The sequence below is a fragment of the Plectropomus leopardus genome, chromosome 11 (assembly GCF_008729295.1).
Source record: "Plectropomus leopardus isolate mb chromosome 11, YSFRI_Pleo_2.0, whole genome shotgun sequence".
NCBI classification, from domain to species: domain Eukaryota; kingdom Metazoa; phylum Chordata; class Actinopteri; order Perciformes; family Serranidae; genus Plectropomus; species Plectropomus leopardus.
The window spans coordinates 6523534-6546666 of NC_056473.1; the positions used below are offsets into that span (position 1 = coordinate 6523534).

The following is a 23133-nucleotide window of genomic DNA, read 5'->3' on the forward strand; positions in this document are numbered from 1 at the left end:
TAAAGGCAGGAAAACATGCAGGTTATTCGTGCTATGTGCATGAGAGCACGAGGTGCTTACGGTGCAGAGGATTTTAGAAGGGGGGCAGGTTTGGATCACTGTACAATGAAGGCTGGTGGGCTTCGCTTGAATCCTCTTAAACCTTGACCTCTTCTTAGTCTCAAGGTGTCAACAAACAAAAAGAATTAACTGCTTGTGTCAACATGAGGAGTCCATCAGCATACAAATGAAATGTGTACAATGACACGTTTTCCATATTTGCTGTTTAATTTTTGAATGCATGCAGATGGAGCTTAGGACAATAAAATATAAGAATATGACACACTTTTAATGATAACTGCTGCACTTTTTTGTCAAACACGTTGACATTTCTAATAAAAAAACAGTCTAATCGGGTATTTTATTCTCCAGGCAAAATCAGAATCTGTGATTGATCTCATTGAAGTTTTTTCGGGCCTTTAGCTGAAATAAAAGATACCCTTTTTCCCCTAATGACGTGAGCCGCACCGCTCTTTTTCCATTTGCTGCTGTGGGTGAGATTATTGCCCCCTCCTCTCTCTCTCCGTGGTTAAATAGCAAAGCGCGCTGCTTCTCGGGGTAGACAGGCCACTTTGCATAACGGTGGTTATTTAGATAATCTGCACTACATAAAAAAAGGCAAATAACCCAGCTGCACTTTAACATGTACTCAAACAAAAACGAGGGACCACGTCGAGGAAGATCTTTTGACTCCATGAACATTGGCTTTGAAGAGAAACTGCTGAACAATGAGGTAAGAGCTTCAAAAGAAACAAAAAACTTTGAAACAGGCAGCAGCACGAATGCTTTGAGCAGTTCGTTGAGAAACCATGACGGTGAATTACTTTTCTTGCATGTGTGCATTTTGACAAAGGTGGGCAGCCCGACTTTATAAATAAGCCTTTACTTTCTCGTCAGCGCAGATTAATTTAAGCCGTTTTGTTAGCAGTTTGTTGCGTCAAAGGGTTAAGAAGGTTAAAGTAGGTTACCCCTAGTTTCATGTCATGAAAGGTTCATTATTGCTCAACCTGCTCGACATTTACCGATTACAGTAAAAAAAGAGATAAACCGATCAACCTACAAAGTCTGTGATGTCTCCATTACGCACAGGGGAGAATGGCAGCCAGGACGCATTTTTAAAAGCCATGCTGAATAAATAGATTTAAACAAGTAGATTGCATTACATACATTCGGACATATAGGCATTTTTTTTGTTATAAGCGCGCCTTTCCATTTCAAGGTTGCAAAAATGCTTAGGCAAAAAATACACCAAATAATCGAGTAATTGAACAATACATATTGTTCTCTAAACTGTGATCAAACGTCTGAAGCTCCAGCAGGCAATCCGATTGTGTCTGTGACCTTCACCTGCAAACTTTCATGCATCTTAAACACGTGGCTCTAAATGGATTTTAGGCATTTCCTGACAAACAGTAATGATGTGAATGATTGTGAAACAGCAATTTTCTGTGTCACAATGAGGAGAGAGAGAGAGAAAGGGAGAAATTGATTTGATTAAGCAGCTGTAATTAGGCTTAACTGCGGATTAAAATTTAAAATTACATGGACTTTTTAATGTGCACATTAAAAATGCATTTAAAGCTGTGTGTAAGTAACATTAACACAGCTGACATTAAGAAAGGGAAAATTGTTTGATAAAGTCCACGTGTGCGTAAAACCATTGCATTTTGCAGCCTAAACCCTGCGCGCTGCAGCGATTAAACGTTGCCTAATGTCTGCTAAGATCTCAACATGCAGGGAGCTAATAATAGGCTTCCCCGCTGTCTAAATGAGATTGCAGTAAGGCGATTCTTTGAGACAGAGACAGGTTCATCTTCGTTAAACCGAGACGCAAAGAGTTGACCCCGAGGAGCGTCCTGATCCAGACTCAAGACACTGATGCATTCAGGGATACTACCGACAAGACTGCACCGAAAACTGGTCTGCCGCGCTGTCTACACAATGCTCGAAGGACGAAATGTGGTAGGCAGCAAATGAATGAATTTAACTGATTCTTATGACCGGTTCCTTCCTTTACACCCCTTAAGGAAACCAGTTTACACTATGTAGATATAATATATCTGAAGCAAATTTAATGTAGCAGCACAGATGTATGCTACGACTTAAGTGACCGTTTTGCAGCCAGTCAAAACAGATTAGTTGTTCTGTGCTGCTGCTGGCACGTTACAGTCCTGCTTCCAAAGTCTGATGAAGGATTATCATGAATTTTCCGCGTGTGCAGCGCGCACAGCCACGCGTCAACGTGAGAACGCTGTCCAAGGTGCTGAAAAAACACAACAGGGGCTGGTTAGCCTCCTGAAATCTCAGCGCCTTCTACACATGGATCTGATGCATTAATATGACATGTTTCATTTACATTTATCTAACAACAAAAACATACTAAAAATGCTGTCCATATCACAAATGATATTATTAAATTATATATATATATATTCATATATATATATATATATATATATATATATATATATATATATATATATATATATATATATATATATATAGATATAGATATAGATATATATATATAGATAGATAGATAGATATATATATTCCTTTCTCAGGATTACCAAAATACTTCTGCAGCAGTTCTCTGTGACTAACCCTCACTACTTACTATTTATTTAGTCTGTTGCATTTTCAGAAGAAAAGATATTCATGGGATTTTTGGACTGATCTTCAGTGATTAGAAGTGGTGCATTTATGTCATTACCTGCCCTGAATTATGTATTATATGAAATTCACTAATGTTAGGTATAAATCGAATAAGGCAACAGTGTATTTTTCTTTGACTTCTGCAATGTTAAAGTGTTACTGAAACTATGCAGCACAGAACATGGCAATAAAGTGGCCATATTTCCAAAACAAGTTGATTTTTCATTTTGCAATTAGTTCTTTGCTTTTACAATCTATCTACGAAAGAGTGAATTAATCACATATGCATAAAAAAGTGGATAAAAGCTGAATATCTTCTCACATGACCATCAGAGGAGAGCTACTATTTGTTGTTGAATGAGGAAGATATTTCGTGGTAGATGAAAATCTTTTATTGCTGTTTTCAGATAAACAAATCAACATTCACAAAAATTGAAGAAAACTCAACTGAAAAGAAGAATACATCAGAGAAAGGGAGAGCAACAATCATCTTTTCTCTCAAGAATGAAGTGGGAGGACTAGTAAAGGCGCTCAAACTCTTCCAGGTGAGGAAAAAGTTTTTGCTCTCTCCTGTTACTAATACCTTTGGAACATAGCATCTACATTATAGAATAACATTTTCATACTACACATACGTCTACCAGTAACTTCTTTATTTATTATACTAATGCTAAAGTAAATGTAGATGACTTAAAAATGATTCTAAATATGATTTTTTTTTTCTTGCAGGAAAATCATGTCAACCTTGTGCACATAGAGTCCAGAAAATCCAAAAGACGCAACTCTGAGTTTGAAATTTTTGTGGACTGCGACAGCAACCACGAACAACTGAATGAAATAATCCAGCTGCTTCGAAAGCATGTGAACGTGGTGGATATGGAGCCTCCAGATAACTCTTGTCTAGAAGAGGAAGGTAAATGAAATCCTGCATTACAAATATATGATTCAAGACCATATAATTAGCAAACAACTTATTTTTCTCCTCTCTTCTCAGATATGTATAATGTTCCTTGGTTCCCAAAGAAGATCTCAGACTTGGACAAGTGTGCTAACCGTGTCCTGATGTATGGCTCTGAGTTGGATGCGGATCATCCGGTATGTTGGCACAGATCAGAAAACTTAGAAATGCAATCTCCTTTAAGTTGAAGCATTCTAATATCCCTCTACGTTCCTCTCGATCAGGGTTTCAAGGACAATGTCTACCGGAAAAGGCGAAAGTACTTTGCTGATCTTGCTATGGCCTTCAAACAGTGAGTACTTGTAGTATATTTTAATGTTTAAATACATTAAATAGTTTAAAATTGCAAATCTGTGACATTTTTAGTGATATTTATAGAATTATTACTATGTTGCAGTGGAGATCCCATTCCTCGCATCGAGTTCACAGAAGAGGAAGTGAAGACTTGGGGAGTTGTGTACAGGGAGCTCAACAAGTTGTACCCCACCCACGCCTGCCGGGAATACTTGAAGAACCTGCCACTGCTGTCCAAATACTGTGAATTTCGAGAGGACAACATCCCTCAGCTGGAGGATGTGTCCCGCTTCCTCAGGGGTACGTTTTTAAATTTTGCTTCAAGTACAAAAATCATACATGTCATTTAAAAAAAAACTTTTGGGGAGCTTTGTAAATGTAGTTACTCATATGCGTTTTCAATGTCTTATCTTCTCAGAGCGCACCGGATTCACCATCAGGCCTGTGGCCGGTTATCTGTCCCCACGGGACTTCCTCGCTGGTTTGGCCTTCCGGGTATTCCACTGTACCCAGTATGTGCGGCACAGCTCCGACCCCTTATACACTCCAGAGCCGTGAGTAACGCACAGAGCTCTATTTAGAAAATAGGATGCAAATGTTCATATAAAGCTATTGGCTCTAATATTCTGTTATCTTTCATTATGAAGGGACACATGCCATGAGCTGCTGGGACACGTCCCACTGCTGGCAGAGCCCAGCTTTGCCCAGTTTTCTCAGGAGATTGGTCTTGCTTCACTCGGGGCCTCAGATGACTCCGTTCAGAAACTGGCCACAGTGAGTGACACTGAAAAATCTAATTTTCTACTCGAATATAAAATTTGGATGAACTGTTGTAACTGGTCCTGTTTTATTGACTCCTGTTTTACAGTGCTATTTCTTCACGGTGGAGTTTGGCCTATGCAAACAAGAAGGGAAGCTGCGAGCATACGGGGCAGGACTGCTGTCATCTATCAGTGAGCTCAAGGTAAAAACATTTTAACAGTGGACATACTGACACAGTCTTCCTCCTACTATTTTCCAACTATAAACATCATGAAACACTTATTTAAATTAACAGCTTTCTATTACCTATACACCCTCCTTCAAACCAGCCAAACCTATTAACCCTTTGAAACCTGAACATATTGGTTTGATTTCTTTTAAAAACATAGGGAGAAGGCCCTAAGCAACTAAAGACAGTTCTCCAAATCAGCAAAAAAATAATAAAAGGTACAAGAAAATTATCTGAAAAAAAAACACACAAAAGAAAAGTAAAAAGCAAAAAAACAAACAAGAAAATGACCCCCAAAAATCCAGAAAAAAAATCTCTTTTTTTTTCTGTAACATAATTTCTGATCACATATAATTTACTGTACATTTCCCAAGTTATATCATAATTTTCTAATAATCCACCCCTTTTTAAAACTAATTTGCAGGTCATTTTCTTGTCACTATTTACTATTTTCTTGCAAATTTGTGGAAGATTTCTTGCCAAGTTTCTTATTCCCCTTTCTCTAATATTTTCAAAAGAAATCACACAGGTTTCAAAGGGTTAAATAGCTTGTGAAAGGCGTGTGAATGCAGTATAAGACATCTGATGCTGAGCCAGGGTTTAAAGGGTTGATATAATTATATTGAGGGAAAAAAAGTCACTATAGAGGTTTGGCTATATTCAAACATTTTAATCTTAAAGGGTCCCTCGTAATATGACAAATACAACCCTTTCATGCATATTGCAGTGGACAGCTGTTCAAAAGCCATTATCTTGTACATGTGTGGGTTTTGATGCTATAGTTGCACATTGACCCTTACAGTGGACCACAGTACCTCATGCCATACACTGCTGCCAACTGCTCAGTCATTGTGAATGCAATACAAATCTCTCTAAACCAAGATGGCCGACAGAATGCCACACACACACACTGTGCAGCTCAGGAATATCTTCTTAATCCCTCTGCAGTGGGAGACTAGTGGTGCAAATAATCAGAGGCCCCAGTACAAAAAAAACAATACAATATTATCCTGATACTTAAATCAAAATACAATTTTGCGATTTTAAATGTTTTGCAATATACTAAGTATTGTGATAACATGTATTGCAATATGTTTCAGTTTATTATCCCTTTAACAGAAAATTATGCCCCCAGAGGAAAACTTTTTCAACATGTTTTCTCAAAGTCCATCCACCTCACTTCAGTCATTTTTCTTGAAACAAAGTGTATCTAGTGAACTAATAAAGCAATTTCTTTATCTAGTAGGTTAACAAAACATTAATTCATACTTGCCATATGAATAATATGTACAATAAAAAAACATGCATCTGTGCATACAATACAATATCTGTGGGTAAAATATCACAATACTATCCTAAATCAATTTTTTAGCCCTTGAAGGTAAATCAAATTTGGCAAGAGTAGCAATTAAGGAGCAATACAGTTGTTAAAGTTTCCAAGTATCAATTTTATGTTGGATCATGAATCACTGGCTATATTTTATCTACAATTAACACAATTGCTGCAACTTTTGTCACTAAAAATACTTAATTTGCAGTAACTTTTTGGTTGTACATCAATTTATTTATATTATTAACATTTAATTTGCAGTTTTGCAATAGAAACAATATTTTCCCAATATTTTGTATAAAATGTTCATTGAAAACATGTACAGTTAAACAGGGGGAGGCGGAGGCTTAGGTCAAGAGCAAAAGGTGGAGTGACTGAGTGAGGCGTGGAAAGAGATCAGCGAGAGGCTGAGCAAGTCAGGAGCAGTTCAGCCTTTTTACATAGCATTGAACTCTGAGACTATGTTCACATATGTAAAAAAAACTGCATCAAAAAATCTATAATTTTTAGCTTTGACATTATATGTCATTCTAATTCTAAGTTTATATTTCTTCATAATCAACTCAAAAATATGATGCACACTTAAGTGGACAAGTGGAAAGATATGGAGCCAGATCAAGGCCAAACGGTTTGTTAATTTATACATATAATTAATTCAAGCACAAAACTTGAACTTTGAGTATAAAATTCTATCCTTTCAATCATTATTTTTTAAATTAACAAACCTTTTGTCCTGATCTGGCTCCATAGAAAAACTCCTTGAAAAACGCACATTTAAGAAAAAAATACTTTTTTCATGCCTAAAGAGGTATGAAAGCACTTGAGAAAAAATCCTGACTGTAGTGGTCATAATTGCTGATAAAAGCTTACATGGTTCCTTTGATAGAGCCACTCTTTCATTTGAAACATCTATAAACAGACTGGTGTACTTTTAATTAAATGACCCCGATATTTACTACATACACCGGTTGCAATGTCTGTACTGTGTTTCTCTATTACAGCATGCACTCTCTGGCAATGCAAGGATAATGCCTTTTGACCCCAAAGTTACATCCAAACAAGAATGCATCATCACAACGTTTCAGGATGTCTACTTTGTGTCAGACAGCTTTGAGGAAGCCAAAGTCAAGATGAGGTGAGCTCAATTTCTCAGTCATTTAACACAAGACATGTACAATGAACTTGCATCATTGGTAGATAAACAGCAAAAAATCTAGAACAGTCACTGATGATATGTTCATTTCAGGGAGTTTGCCAAGACTATTAAGCGTCCCTTCACAGTCCGATACAACCCTTACACCCAGAGTGTGGATGTGCTGAAAGACACTTCCAGCATCAACAGCGTGGTGGAGGAGCTTCGGCATGAGCTCGACATCGTCGGTGACGCCCTCATCCGGCTGAACAAGCAGCTGGGTGTCTGACTGCCCACACTCCAGTTGAAGTTATCCACCCACAGTCCATCAACGCTCGCCGTGTCACCCCCAAGCACCGCCGTAGAGATGCTGCTTGTGTATCGCCCTTCGTCAGTACAATGAATGTGCACTGCTTTTGGAAAAAACACTGTTGTCCCCACTGCATGGTTTTTGTCTTACACAATTCACAGAGGTGTGTTAGGTATTTTTAGCCACTGAAATCAATAAACTGCACAAACCCAAAGAGCTGCTTCACCTGAGACACTGTTTTTCTTCTTGGCTCAGTCAGCTTCTGTATTGCAAGAAGTCAACATGCTTTCATTTTACTTTGGTACCCATTTAAACCCTCCCCAGCTGTTACAGACACAGATGTGATTTCCTCATCCTGTTGTTATCTCTGTTGTTGTATATTTTCATGTGATTTTTTTTGTATTCTTCTTCCTCTTCACGTTTAATCTTCCTAACTTCAGTGATATGTATAAAATGTACCTTGTTTGTATTCTTTCTGTGTATCATGTTCCTTTTTGTGTATTTTTGAGGGAAATTATGAAAGTGAAATCTGGTGTTAAAAGATTGTTTTCATGACTGATTTCGACAGACGTGGCCCATGCTCCTCGATCTATTTCATGTTACAGTGATGATTTTGAATACCTCCTCCTGAAGTGAATATAATAACAGTACTCCTGAAATCAAAACATTATTTTTCTACTGTAAAGAAACACAGATATTATGAGTAGGTTATGTATTTGAAACTATTGAAAAAAATAAATAAATAAGTTGTGTCTTCACAGTGTGTCAAACGGTGTGTTACCTGCTGACTCGTTAGTTCTTGCTGTCCTCGTGGCGATGGCTTTGTTATGATGCTGCAGAAGATGCTGATGATGATCGTGGAGATACAGAATGACAGAGAGGACCCTGAAAGTGATGATAGCTGCGTTCAGGTTGAAGCTTGTGTAATCTCAATTAAATGTTGTAAATAATTAGCCCTTTGACCCAAGGACCATATGAAATGAACTATAGTGACACTGACTGACATTTTTGGAGTTGTTTTCTTGGATGCTGAATTGGTGACTGGTTCTTTAGGCTTGAAAAGTTTTTGTCTTAGATACATACAAGTTCACAAATATAAAATTTCAGTGTTAAATCAAGGGTCCTCTAGCCATCTTAAGAAGAAATCTGATTACATTAAGACATTGCAATAAGGTAGCTGAGAGACTGTACTTTAGTTATTAGGGAGGGGGCTTGCTGGGGTGCAACATGTTTCTTTTCTTTCTTTCCTTTTTTTTGGAGATACAATTATTTCTCCTTCAGCCTGCCTGATCGACTGAGGGGAAATGCATGACATTCCCTCCACCGTAAATCACCATATTTCAGTTTCTAGCCATCATGAATTTTGTGATTTCAGAGATTTTTAAATAAAACATCTTTTTAAAACAAACTTGTGGTCTGGGGAATTCTGAGGGTATTTAAAATAAATACGAAATACCCCAGTTTTAAGTTGGACGTCCCTGCCCTAAATAAATAAAAAATCATAACTACCTCTCAAAAGCTTAAAAAATGTTTCTTAGTTCCTCCCCCGTTTTGCACCACCCCCTGCCCTCTCATAAATAACGAACAGTCCCTTACCGATACATTTAACTCTACACACTGTGGTTGTGGCTCTACACCCAGTTGCCAGTTGTTACTACCATGACGGAGATTAAAAAATACTCTCAAAATACTCAGAGAAGTGTTAATAAACATTATGGTCATTTTAGAGGCTGTTTGTGGTGATAAACTGTGTTGCGTTGCATCGAGAAGTGTTTTTTTTTTTTTTTTTTTTTACAGACTAAATTGGCTAAACATTAAAACAAAAGTTTAAGAAAAGTGACTGTACTACACTGACTACTAAGTGCACGTTTAGATGGGTAACTTGGGTAAAAACTTGGGTAAATGTCCACAATTCCGCGTTTTAACATTCAAACATCTGCTGGTAGCAAACTTCACGACAGTGTCGCAAAACATGATGCAACGTTACTCATGGAAACCAAAGAAACGAGCTCGCGGACGGAGTTTTGTTTACACTCGTGGGTAAGTTCGTTATATTCGCCGTCAAAGTATTAAAGTTGTGTGTTTCTGGCCGAGTGGTTTTAGAAACTTGGATAATCACCACCGGCATGGTGACACTTCGGTGAGGAGCGTTGACTTAGCACTTTTGCTAACGTTAGCTTAACAGCTAGCTGACCAGCTTCGACATACAAGTACGGAGTAAACAAACATATGTAAAGATTTAGTTAAAGTTACCGGTTAACTCACAGTCATTGCCGTTATTGCTAACGTTTAACGCGAGTATTGTGTCCGTCAGGGAGCTAACAGCTACGGGCAGCTGGGACAGGGACATGTGGAGGACTTGTCGGAGCCCCGGCTGTCTGACAGCACTGCTCTGCTAAACCGTGCCGTGCGGACTCTGTGCGGCGGTGGAGGTCACTCCGTGCTCATCACCGGTAAGTTTACTGTTCACCTCTAAACCGCACTTTTCCTTTAAAATACAATCCCGATAACGTGTGTTCAGTGACGCGAACCAAGTCTGAACAAGCCTTGATCATGTGGCGCCCTCCGCCGGGGTAACTAAGTTAATAGTTAATGTTGTTGACAGTGCTTTGTTAACCCTTTGAAACCTAAGCAGAGCGACTTCGTTTCTTCCAAAAACATACAAGGAAAGCAATGTCCCACCTAACAAGAAATGACCCCCCCCCAAAAAATAGCAAGAACTTAGTAAAAAGTTACGAACAAAAACAAAGTACCATTGCAAGAAATGGAAAGCAAAAAACAAAATAAACAAGGAAATGACTGAGAAAATGTGCTAAAATTTATAAATGTTATAAACTGTGTAACATTTAGTTACCTTTGTTAAAATAATTTTCTAAACTTGTTTTATTCTATTTCACAAAATGTAAACAATACGTAGGCTTAGATCACAATTAAATAAAATATTCTGCAAGGTTAAAGTGCAAATACTAACAATTTATTAAATAAGTGCAACTGAAACCAAAAAGTTAAATTATCACTTCAAGACCAGTGACACGGCAAAGGCACCGCTAGTTTAATTTAGTTTCTTTTATGTGCACACAAAAAGTGCAAAAAATCCAAATGAATGAAAAAAAATGTGTCAGGAGAGGGGGAGAAGCCAGAGGCCAGAAAACAAACAAACAAACAAACAAACAAACAAACAAAACCCCTAAATGAACATTTTACAGAAAAATGCAACAAAAAATAAATGACAAGAAAGAGCACACTGAGCAGAAAGAGTCAGTCAGTAAACATTAATCCAATAAAAACCAAGACTGTCTGACACTGTGAGCACATTTTCTGTTTCAGAACTAAGAACACTAAAATAACATAAAGCTCATTTCAATCCATCGTACGTTCATATACATTTATGGTTTGCAGTCAGCGTGCAGTTTTCTTGTTTTGAAGGTTTTCATCTCCTAGAAGTAACTGTCTGATCTAAATGTTCTATACATGAATAGGCAATGGATGAATGAGTGTGTTATGTTTGTGATGTATTTTGTGTTGGACAGAGAATGGAGAGGTGCTTGTGTGCGGACAGAACCACAGAGGCCAGCTGGGACTTGGTCACAATGCAGACATCTCAACTCTTCAGCTCTGTCCCAGCCTGAGTCAGAGGGTCACAAAAGTAGCCTGTGGTTGGGATTTTACTCTTCTTCTAACTGGTGAGAACCATTTAACATCGGTATTAAGTGCTCAGTTTTATACTTGCACAACTATGTTTAGAGGGATTTTCCTAGTTTCAAAGAAAAAAAGTACAAGAAAATTACCTGAAAAAAGGCACACAAACGATGTATAAATGTTAAAAAAAGAAAAATAAAGAAATATATAATTTTTAAAAATGTATAAAAGTTTTCAAAATTTTCAATATGTAGCTATGATAATTATTATATATTTTTTTTCCCTAAACATTTTCCCTAGCTTTTTTTTTTTTTTAAAAAATTTCTAAATCTACTAATTTCTTGCAGTTCCTGGTAAAGTTTCTCATTGCCTTTTTTCCCCAATGTAATCTAAAGAAATCTGATGTCACAGCAGCCTAAAATAAGAGAGGACAGACAATTAAAATGCATAAGAACAAATGAATTATTTTTTAAGAATATACAATAGAGTGTGATCAGAGGGTAAAATTGATGTAACCATTTGATTAATACAATAATGCAACTACGTTACAATAGATGGCAGTAAGTGGACAATAGGAGCCGTCCTCACAGACCCACACTCTTACGCTGCATTCACGTCATAAGGAAGAAACTAATTTCTGACTTTTTTACACCACATCCTCCACCCACTAATGACTGCAAACTTATTTTTAAACTGGATTTTATATCATTTTAGATCATCTTTTTATCCTTGCACATTTTATCTGCACATTTTTTAGGATGATTTTTATTTTACATTTTTTAAAATCATTTAATAATAATTTTAACCATTTATATCTTATCTCTTTACTCTTTCATTGTAAATCTGTATCCTTTATTATGTTTTTATATTTTAATTGCCCTGTAAAGCACTTTGACTCACCCTGTTGTATAAAATGTGTTATACAAACAAAGCTGCCTTGCCGTGACTTATAAACTCCATGCATGCCATCATCCAGTTTGTAATCATGACTGGGAGATTTTTTTGAAAAAGCCATTATATCCATCTTAATGCTTAATGATACAGAAGTGCTTGAAACAGCAAAAACATATAAACTCTCATTTCAGCCAGTTCCAACCCATATTTTATGACTATAGGGCTATATTATCAATGTGTAGTGTTTTTTAACCATCGTTTAACCGTCTCTGCAACCATACATCTGTGTTTAGTTTAGTTGACACATGATGTGAATGCAGCATTATATTCACAGTCCTAAAAAAAACAATAGCTGGAGGGCTCTTACGCAGACTGGCTTTGCCCTCAGGCCCCACCTTCTGTAAGTCTGCAGTCTTACAGACTTTGCTTGAGGGAGTTACCCAGAATTCATAGCACAGTACTATTTTTCCCTCCTTTATTGTGAAATACGGTGATAACAGAACAAGTGAAGGCAAGTGCAGGACATAATGAACAGGAAAAATAGATTATATAAAGTGATACAAAGACGTACAATAAGAGTGAAGACAGAGTGGAACACTGAGTAAACAGAAACAAAAACAAACAAATAAAATAAAAAGGGAATAAAACAAGCATTCAATCTGATGGGTGTGCAGGATAAGAGGCATCAGTAAATTTAAAAATGGGAATTACAGACGAACTATGGAACCACTTTCCACCCATCCAAATGTTAAATATATTACAGTGTGTTTCATTTATGGAGATATATTTTTCTTTCTTTCTATGTCACACTGACAGACTGTGGTCGAGTTCTGGCATGTGGCTCCAATGCATTTGGACAACTAGGTGTTGGACAAACAGTCAAACACTCTGCTGATCTGCTAGATGTTGAGGTGAGCACACAAACTGCATGCATTTAACGTTTGGCCTCTGGAATGTGGACCATACATTAATCTAATCATTCCATATTCATCAAAACTGCTACCAACAGCTTCCACTTGTAATCAGTTTTCTGAGACAGATTTCACTGTGCTGTTGTTTCAGAGTCTAAAGGAGCCAGCGGTGAGTGTAGCAGCAGGACTCAGACACTCACTAGCTGTTACTGGTAAGTTTGGATCAGAAACTTCAACAGTAGATTTAACCATTTGAAACCTAAGAAAGTAGTATTATTTTCTTCAAAAACACGAGGAGAAGGTGACGAAAAACTAAACAAGACATGGCCCTAAAGTTTGCAAAGAAAAAGGTAAAAAAAGTTACAAAAGATTTACCAAAAATCTGAAAAAAGGGCAAAAATAACAACAAAAATTGCCTTAAAAAGTGCTGAAAATGAAAAATATACATACAAATTTATTTTATATATTTATTATATTGTTTCTGTAACATAATTTTAAATATAAAATATAAAAATACAGATGCAATTGTGTAGACATTTTGTCAATTTTTAAAAAAAATATTTTAATAGTAATCCTTGCCTCTTCTTTAAAACAAATTTTTAGCTAATTTTCTTGTCACCTTTTACTAATTTCTTGCAGTTGCACATTTTTTGCCAAGTTGGCCACGTTTTGGGGAAAGCAATTTGCTCAGGTTTCAAAGATTCAAATAGCTTGTTCGAGGCATCTGAACGCAGAACAACGAAACTGATGTTGATCTAGGTTCTAAAGGGTTAATGTAGCAGCTAATCTGTGGAATCTTGATAATCTGTTCTGCCCTCAGACTCAGGCTGCGTATATCAGTGGGGAAGTGGCCTTTACAGTCACGCTAAGAGAGCACTCAGTCCACACCCTGTCCCAACACACCTCAGCTCTGCGGTGCCATCGCTGGTTCCAGGTAAGTGACACTGTACTGAGGAGAAATAGTTCCAGAAAAGAAAGTCTCTTTCAGTGATTTACAATGACCAGATACTTGTAACTCTGCTGCAGGTCTGGATCAGAAGACCTCACACATGGTAGCTGCAGGCTCAGCGCACTGTGTGTGCCTTACAGGTATGACACTGGCTTATATGATGATCTTAATGCTGCGTTCATGTCACATTTGGTTTATTTAGCATAAACATGAGCCTTTGACAGAGAAAAAAAATATTCATATCAGCTTGGAAAATGCAAGAAGAGCATGGTGGAATGTTTGTGGGCTACGTACTTGCAGAATATTGTTAACACAGGCAAAAAAACAACCCAGCAGACCCACTTTATTTAGCTGCCCAAGCTAAAAAGAAAAAGCTTGATGTTGCATTGTGATTTTGAACGTAGGCTTTCCAGCAAAATATTTGAACCAGGAACAATAGGAAGTGGTTTCAAAGGTTTGGATGTTCTTTCTAACAAACAGTTCAAGTTTAGATGAAAAGGGTTTCTCTGCACACAGACATAAACACAGGCTATAATTTAAAAGGATTTTGTGCTGCTCTTTCTCAGAGGGAGCATTTACAGTTTCGGGTTGAACTAGCGAGTTGTTCATGTTCATGCATCATGTCTGGCCTCCTTTCTGTCCTGTAATTAGCTGACCAGCAACACTCAATTACTGCTCCGCCTGTCTGCTGCTGCCGCTGCTGATTGAAGAATAATGTCGCTCCTGTCGTGTGTGCAGGAGATGGCGATTTGCTTCTGTGGGGGAGCAACAAGCATGGCCAGCTGACCACCACAGAGCCCTTCCTGTCCGCTCCCACTCTTGTGAAGCGCTCCCTGGTGGGTGGAGAGAAAGTTATCTACGTGTGGAGCGGCTGGACGCATATAGTCGCTCAAACAGGTGAAACATAATGATACATATTGTGTCTGTGACGCTCACTGGTTTTAACAGGATTTAAAGGACAGTTGCCAACAAGGTCACCATTCATTTCAGAGAGCGGGAGAGTGTTAACATGGGGGAGAGGAGATTATGGACAGCTGGGCCGACACGCAGCAACCAGTCAGAACCCAGAGCGGCAGTCAACTGGTCCTCGAGCAGAAGGTGGAAATCATAAGGCTTGCCTCCCTGCAGAGGTTAAAGTCCTCCATGGAGCGACACAGGTAAGAGTTATCAGTGTTTGACACCCCTACAGACTGAAATACCTAGAAGGCATATGACAAATGTTTATACATATAAGTAGAGGGGAAAGTCTTTTTTTACAAGTCACAATTAAATCCCAGGTGTTTCGAGACCTGAGTCAAGTCCCAAGTTTCAAGTCCTAAGCAAGCTATAATGATAATGCCATTTTTTGATAGAGTAAAACTATATGAAATTTACATAAAATTGTGAACACTGTCTAATTTTTTTTTTTATTTAAAACAAGTTGGTTTAAACAAGTGAAACCAAACTTAATCAGAAAATGTAGTGCTGTTTTTTACCGGGAGCAGAATTATCTGCAGAGATGTCTTTCTCCTTAAAAGAAATGGACCGGGTGATTGAAACCAGTAAAAACTCGGAATTAAGGAGTTTCACATAAAAAAAAAAACAAAGTATTTTCCTGATGCTGTTTGTCGTGCAAGGGCTGCTAACTGCAGTAGCTGACACAGAAACGGAAATGGCCCTATGTGGAGCCAGTGTTTGGTTTGGGGCTACAGTAGAAACATGGTGGTGCCACATGGTGGACTCTGTGGACGAGGACCTGCTCCCTATGTAGTTATATAGACAGCTCATTCTAAGGTAATAAAAACACAACGATTCTTATTTTCTTGTGATTATACACAAAAAAAATACACAATATATATATCAATAACAATATATACATGTATTTTATTTATATTATATTCCATTTCTGTCAGTATACCCCCCTTAATCCTACACACTGAACCTTTAACTCATCTCACATTAGAAAAGTGTCTATAACTTCATCTTCCCAAACTTGTAAGACATTACCTGTGAGACTATCCTCTGTATGTTGTTGCATGTTTTATGTCTAAATGAAATAAAAAAGATGAATGCTAACATAAGTTGATTCAGGGAATGTAGGGAAATTAATTCATTTGTAGAACAGTTTTGAATAACTGCTGTATAAAGTCATTTCAAGTCAAAAGGCCCATGATCAAGTGAAGTCACGAGTCATTGGTGTTGACGAGTCATTGTTGTTGTCCATATTGAAAAGCAGGTATCTTTTGATTTTGTCAAGTTGACTCTAAAGTCATCCAGATGAAGTCTTAAGTCATCAGGTCATTTGACTGGAGTCCACACATCAGCATTTTAAATAAAGTGTTTATGATACATTGCAGTGACTCGTATTGTTGTTGGCCATCGTCGTATTTTAGCAGAAAATGTCTGTCAGTCCATCAGGGGGCAGCAAACAACCACAAACAAAGCAGATATTGTTTAGTGTGAGGTGAAACACAGTGTGACTGAATGAGAGCCAAGCCCTCCAAGAGAGGCTTCTCAATGATTTGTATCTTTAGATCTACAGGCTGTGCAGAGCGCACACACTGCCAGAGGACCACTTACAGTTAGTGATGGCAGAGGTCTCCTCTCCCATAAGGGCAATTATGTGTCAGCATCCCGGGATTGCAGCAGTTAACCTGAGGTCTAAATGGCAGCTGTATTGTTGGAGATCGTTGCCAATAAAGTGGATGTCAGGGACGGGCAAGGGCAAGCTCTGGATCACTCCTCCACTGCACACACATGATCACTGCTGCAGCGCAGGGCAATGTCAAGACGCAGTCACCTTGCGTGTGTAAAAGCTAAAGGCAAGATGGATTAGCTGCTGGACTTATGAATCTCTCAGCCCACCCTACCTTGTTGGTCCTCTTAACGCTGTCCATACACACCCAAAGAGTCAATATTTATTAAACTGTCACGTTTTTATGAGGCCTATGAACATTACTGGAGTTACAAATTATAACCTGTCACTGGTTCAGGATTCAATGGGTGTGTTTTCACTCACGGCTTGCCACAACTGTACGCTTCATCAAAAACATTGCTTTATCAAAGCAGTTCAAACTGTATGAGCGACACAGTTCAATGAATTTTATTGCCAGCAGAAAGTTTTAGCATCAAAACTGAAATTTAGAGAGCTCTGTGGTACGTTGAGCTTTGTAGAATGTAAAATGGTTCTCTCAATTCCTGTAGCCGTCATGAAAGAGAAAAAGGTGGTCATGGCATAATAATATCAAAGGAAACGTGGCTTCATTTATGGAAAACCCAGTCAGCTTCAACTTACTGCTTGATTTGGAGAAATTTCTGCTGAAAGAATCTGACCTGTTTCTTTATTGCCTCTAACCAGAAATCCCAATTAGGGGGACAAGGCACACCTACCGGAGGGAGTTTGGATTGGTTTCAGTAGACCTTGCACAAATTTTTCGTTTCTGTCCGTATGATAAGTAGAGTTGCAGCGGTATACAGTTTTCAAGGTATATGGTTTATGGCAAGAAAATTGATGGTCATTGTACTGTGCGCATTTGCTTATCAACAGTATTGGGGGGAAGAAAGCAACTGGAAGGAGAATTCTACCTTTATTTTAGTTATTTTCAAAAGGGAGACTTTTTACACATACTTTCATTATGAAAATGATTTCAATTTTCAGTGATTAGTTTTAGTAATTAAACCTTTGAAACTCAGGCAAACTGGCTTGATTTTTTTCAAAAACATTAGAAGAAAGCAATCCAAAATAAGCAAGAAATTAATAAAGAATACAAGAAAATGAAATGAAAATTTACAAAAAAAAAAATAAAGTAAAATAAAAAAGAAAGTAAAAAACCAAACAAGGACATGACCTAAAAAAATTATAATAATGCACTAACATCATTTTACATATGTAATTATGATAATTCTATCACTTTCCTCTTGCCTTTTCTTTTTTCTCAGTCATTTTTCCCAAGCTTTAAAAGAAGAAAACAAAAGAAAACATAAATTTAAACTAAATTTAAAAATGTCCTACAATTCGTGGAACATTTCTTGGTTGGTCATTGTCTATTTTCCTATAGTTCTGGAAGAAATTTAACCAACTTTTTCAGGGTTCAAAGGTTTAATTTTATTTACTTTTATTTAAAGTGTTGTTATAATCATCTAACCTTTGAAGATATTTTTCTTTTTTTTCTGAACCGTCTGTATGCATTATGATCTGTATTTGTGTCTCTTTTTTTCTAATTTCTCTGTTCACTGATTGTGCTGTACTCTCTCTGTCCTCTTCTGTTCTATGTTCATATTTTGCTCATCAAAGGCAGGCACAGCTGTCCTGAGACAGTTGCTCCTACAGACAGCCCAGCAGCAGTGTGTTTAAGCTTTTATGAATGAGCTGGCTTTTCTACAGTTTCTGCTCTGTTCTTTGATGATGCACTGCAGAGTGAGGGCGTTTATATCAGGGCCTCTAATGCATTTACAGACAAAACCATCGCTAATGTTACTTGCGTTTAGTGCACTCATGTATGCAGTTTTGAATAAACGCTGGATCACTACATATTGACACATGGAATTTTATTTGTTTCAAAGAAGTTTTGTGACAAAGGATCTCAGTATTCACGTAGGCATAACAAATTGTGCATATTAAAGTCTTAAAATTATCTGCTTTCAGCACAGATTTTAAATACCTCTTACTCTTCTTCTCTACAGATTGCATGCGGATCTGAGCATAACCTTGCCATTGTAGGTGAGTGTATTCTTAAAAAAAAACATATTGGAACCATGTTATGTTACTGCAGAATAGATAAACATCTAGCATGACACACAACTGCACTGGAAGATACATCAAGGAAGAGCGGTAGCAGAAATAGTCTGAACTTAACAGTAATGGTTTCAATAGGTGCAAGTGCCTGAAACAAGAGACTCTACCTTTGGCCTGACATGACTCTGGCTCGTACTAAATAAAAGAATAGGGAATACACATTGAATCAAAGAATGAGAAAGGGTGCTATCTATTACATTACAGTTCAACATGATGTGAAATATTAATCCTTCTGGTAACGCTGCAGAGGATTTCTGAGGTCAGCTTGTTGCTCTGTGGCCTTTGAATCAGGAAGTAATTAGCATGGATAGATGGGTATCATTGAAAAAGGCAATTACCCGAACAGGCCTGCAATAGAGCTGAATTAACCACACACATTTTACAGACATGTTTTTCCAGTTCCAGTGTTTGGAAAGTGGTCTCCCCTTCATCCACATGACAACAGAACATACACATCGTGGCTGCACACATCCTTTCAAATAATACTGAACAAACACAGACATATTTGAGTGTTTGTGGCTCCTCGTGGGATTTCCAAAGAGATGAAATGTGCTTTCATTTCCTCCAGGCTCGCCAAAAGTCTCCTGCTTTTCTATACTCCCCGACTAGCTCCAGAAAACATTTTGGAAGTAGAATCTTTTGCATTAAATTTTGAACACTGACCCACTTTTTTTCGGCATCGGCATGAACATACATACCACAGATGAACAGTGAAACACAAGCACAGGGTCCCATTAGAGAGAAAACGCTGGACATTGCTGGTATTTCTACAAGAAAGTGGCCATCCACTTTTAATGTTCTGACCAATTTGAGCAGTTAAGTGGAAATGCCATTATAATTAGGAAATAGTTAACGCAGAGTGTCTGTCATAATGGCTGTTCTCACAAAGCACAGCTCTGTGCTCTCAGGAGTTCAGTGATGTGATGAGAAAGCAGTACATGGAGAGCTCATGTGAACCTCCTGCACTCGGCTCCTCTGCTCCTCTGCTCCTCTGCCCATGCTCTTCCTCTTCTCCTCCTCCTGTCTGGAGCGCGGCGGCAGGAGCAATGAAATAGCAAAACAGGATTGGAAGCAGAGACCTGAGTGCTGCTATTTCTGGTGCTGAAGTAGGTCAGGCGGAAAGGAACGGAGAGCAATGCATGCTGCTCATGATATCTGTTGCCTGCTCAGCCTTTGCCCATTCGCACCTGAGGAAGTACTCCTCATGTATGAAATTCGTCGTCGTGGTCAGAAGTGGGAGACAGGCCAAAGACGCTGTGGGCACAGCTCATCCAATCTGAGGAAAGATTTTTTTGTTAATGTGAACATTTTGAACTTCACAGTATGAGGACAAACACCTTGGCTGCGGTTCTGTAGTGTGTGTAGTACAATGTAAGTCCTGCAGATTATGTCACTGTGGTTTGGTTAATTAGATTTTAAATTGTCAAATCTAAAACCAAGTGACGGGATTTGTTTACAAGGAAATTGCTTTTGGCTTGAGTGTCTTGATTTTTTTTTATCCCTTTGTTGTGCAGAATATTGTGCAGGCACTTTGTTGCCATGGAAACACTGATGTGCTGTACTCCAGTCAGTGAGTCCATGAATTGAGCACGGCACCAAAACACGGATTTTTCCTGCTATGAACGAAACATGTCAACACTTTAAGCTCACCCATAAACGAGAACCAGGATGTTTACTGAATAACCTTAACCAAACACTGAGACTCATGCAGTTATTAATGCATGCAGTATGTTAAAGACCGAGCAACATGTATGTTTGTAACGTTTAAGCCTTATCTGGCAGAATGTCACATTGGCACAAGTTGCTGGCATGATATCATCTTCTATTAACTGCCGAAAGCAAATGTGTCAGTTGACGAATCTCTGATGCCACCGATTTTCAAAGACGAGCTGGAAAGGAAACAAAGAAACCCCCCTCAATGAAAGGAATGAAAAGATTGCATGAAAGACACACAACTGCAGGATGAGGAAAGCTTGACGATGTGTTACCCTTGAGAAAGCAAGCTCGCTTCTGTTGCCATGGCAATGGAGCCTATTAGGTAACTGTGTTGCCATGGCACGTGTCTCCTCGGTGATGCAGACCTGACCACACCCACCAACAAGCTCACCAGCTGTGAGGAGCAGGGAGGTTTTATTGCTGGCTGAGTGTCAGCGCTGGGGACAGAGAGAAAGAGAGAGAGAGAGAGAGAGAGAGAGAGAGAGTGTGTGTGTGTGTGTGTGTTTTGTTTTTGTTTTTTTGCACCCAGCCTTTTTTTTTTTTTTCTTGAGGCTACTAATTTTAGCCTACACGGTACAGTGCTGCAGCCCCGTCCCTTCCTCCTGTCAGCTCCACTGACCCATAACCCCTCTCCTCCTTTTCAGGGGGGTGTCTCCTCTCCTGGGGCTGGAACGAACATGGGATGTGTGGAGACGGTTCACAAAGCAACATCTTTCAGCCGCAGCTTGTTTCTGGTCTCAGACCTCTCCTCATTGGCTGTGGAGCCGGACACTCAATGGCAGTTTGCGTTTCAACCACTGACTCAAGACTGAATCTCTACAATGACACAGTTACAGCGGAACAGGAGCATTTAATCAGCATAAGGCGATCGGAGACAAGAGAAACACAAGGACTGACTGATTGAGTGTCTTATTGGTGCTTTGCATATAAGTGCCTTTGAATATACAATAACTTTCACTTTTTAATTGACTTCCTGAGCTCCTTGAAAAGATCAAGCTCTAAACTGCTGTCGTCATAAATACTGTGGTGTGTTTGGACACAGGCTGAGTTATGTTCCATGCGGACAGAGGCCATCATTTCTCTGACCAGCCCATCACTTTGATGGACATGACTGGGGCCAGTGGCTCTGCAAGACATGGCCATGCCTACGGCTGCTGGTCCACCTGCCATGTTTGTCGTCCTGAATGTAGCCGCTATGGATCATGTGAGGGATGGACCAGACTGGTGCTATAGCTCCATCCATGTCAGCTGTTTTATTGCTGTGATCTTGAGTGTCAGGAGGCAGTCAATCTCTGCACTTCATACAGTTGATTTACCACGTAGACATGCAGTATTTTTTCTTTGGCAACTGTCCATCACTTATTTATATTCTTGGCAGTCTGTGTCATATTCTTTGATGTCCTGTTTGCTCATTTGCACCACTTTTTGCACTGTATACTTCATTAATCCCTCTTGGGGGAAGTTCGCCCGCTGCATTTGACCCAACCTACATATTTATAAGCTGTGGGCGGCCGCAGTGCAGCACCAGGGACCAACTGCAGGTCTGAAGTCTGTGCTACGGTCAAGGGCGAAGGCAGGACTCATAATTGCTTACTCATGCAATTTATTCACTCTTTTTAATTTAAAAGTTTTATTTTATCTGTATGATTTATGCAAATTAAACAATAAAAGAACAAAAAAATCACTGAAATTATGCATCAGTGAAAGTTAAGTTAATGTTATAGCTGGATTAGTTTGAAAAAAATAAATGAGCACTCGTTGAAAAATTGATCATTTCTGTGTTTTTTTTATTTATCACTATTTATTGTACAAGCCTGAACTGTATTGGTCAAAAAAGACACAAAAAATCCCTAAACAACAAACCAATCAAAGCGATCACTGAACACCTTATTGAGATAACTAACCACAAAATGCACGGTGTTCAAAACACACACACTCTGAAGTCTCACTAAACGGCACCTTTAGTTGCCTCTTAGTTGTGTTTTTTTTTCCGTTTTGTAACAGCTGCTGTTATTGTTGTTTATTCCGTGTCGGACAATGACCAGCACACTGTCCCCCCTTATTTGTGCTCAGCTCTGATGGCAGATTCTGATCTGCTGTACCTGACTGCACACAGATCTCAGTAGGTTGTTGGCAGTGTGTTTGCAGTTGTTTGGTAAAAAGTTGGTCCCTTTCCACTAACTTTTCCACACAAACAATGAAGCGGTAGACTGCAGTCAATAGCTCTCCTTTCTGTTTTTAATTAGGTACGCTCATTACTTGCCTTCAGAAGCTGATCCCTACGGGGGTCCGTATTGTATCTGTGTGCTTATTGACTGGTGCTTGTTTTCAATGGCTGGTGACTCATGACTAATTTGAAATAAAATATGTGTTAAGCTATACTCCTGAATGGTTAGAAGAATTTGCATAACAGAGGCACTTGTCCAGTGTGTAATGTTTTGGCATTGGTTAGTAATACATGTTAATACGTCAGTTTACAAATGTGCAGAAAAAAATAATCAATTCTACATGATTGTCAATTAAAAATATACTAAAGAACAA

At 38.5% G+C, this 23133-nt stretch overlaps 2 protein-coding genes across 2 annotated transcripts; both read left to right on the forward strand.

The window, feature by feature from the left end:
* Positions 1-682: 682 nt before the first annotated feature.
* On the forward strand, positions 683-8426 carry tph1a (tryptophan hydroxylase 1 (tryptophan 5-monooxygenase) a). The gene is made up of 11 exons (XM_042495997.1): positions 683-772; positions 3102-3239; positions 3424-3607; positions 3689-3789; positions 3877-3944; positions 4050-4246; positions 4365-4500; positions 4594-4720; positions 4815-4910; positions 7269-7402; positions 7514-8426. The coding sequence occupies exons 1-11, from the start codon at positions 683-685 to the stop codon at positions 7686-7688; spliced, it is 1446 nt and encodes a 481-aa protein (XP_042351931.1). The 3' UTR covers positions 7689-8426.
* A 1185-nt stretch (positions 8427-9611) lies between these two features.
* On the forward strand, positions 9612-23125 carry sergef (secretion regulating guanine nucleotide exchange factor). The gene is made up of 11 exons (XM_042496011.1): positions 9612-9749; positions 10024-10162; positions 11240-11392; positions 13059-13153; positions 13305-13365; positions 13974-14087; positions 14180-14242; positions 14841-14999; positions 15093-15259; positions 18765-18801; positions 21237-23125. Exons 1-11 carry the CDS (start codon positions 9612-9614, stop codon positions 21494-21496), a joined length of 1386 nt encoding a protein of 461 aa, XP_042351945.1. The 3' UTR covers positions 21497-23125.
* The last annotated feature ends 8 nt before the right edge of the window (positions 23126-23133 follow it).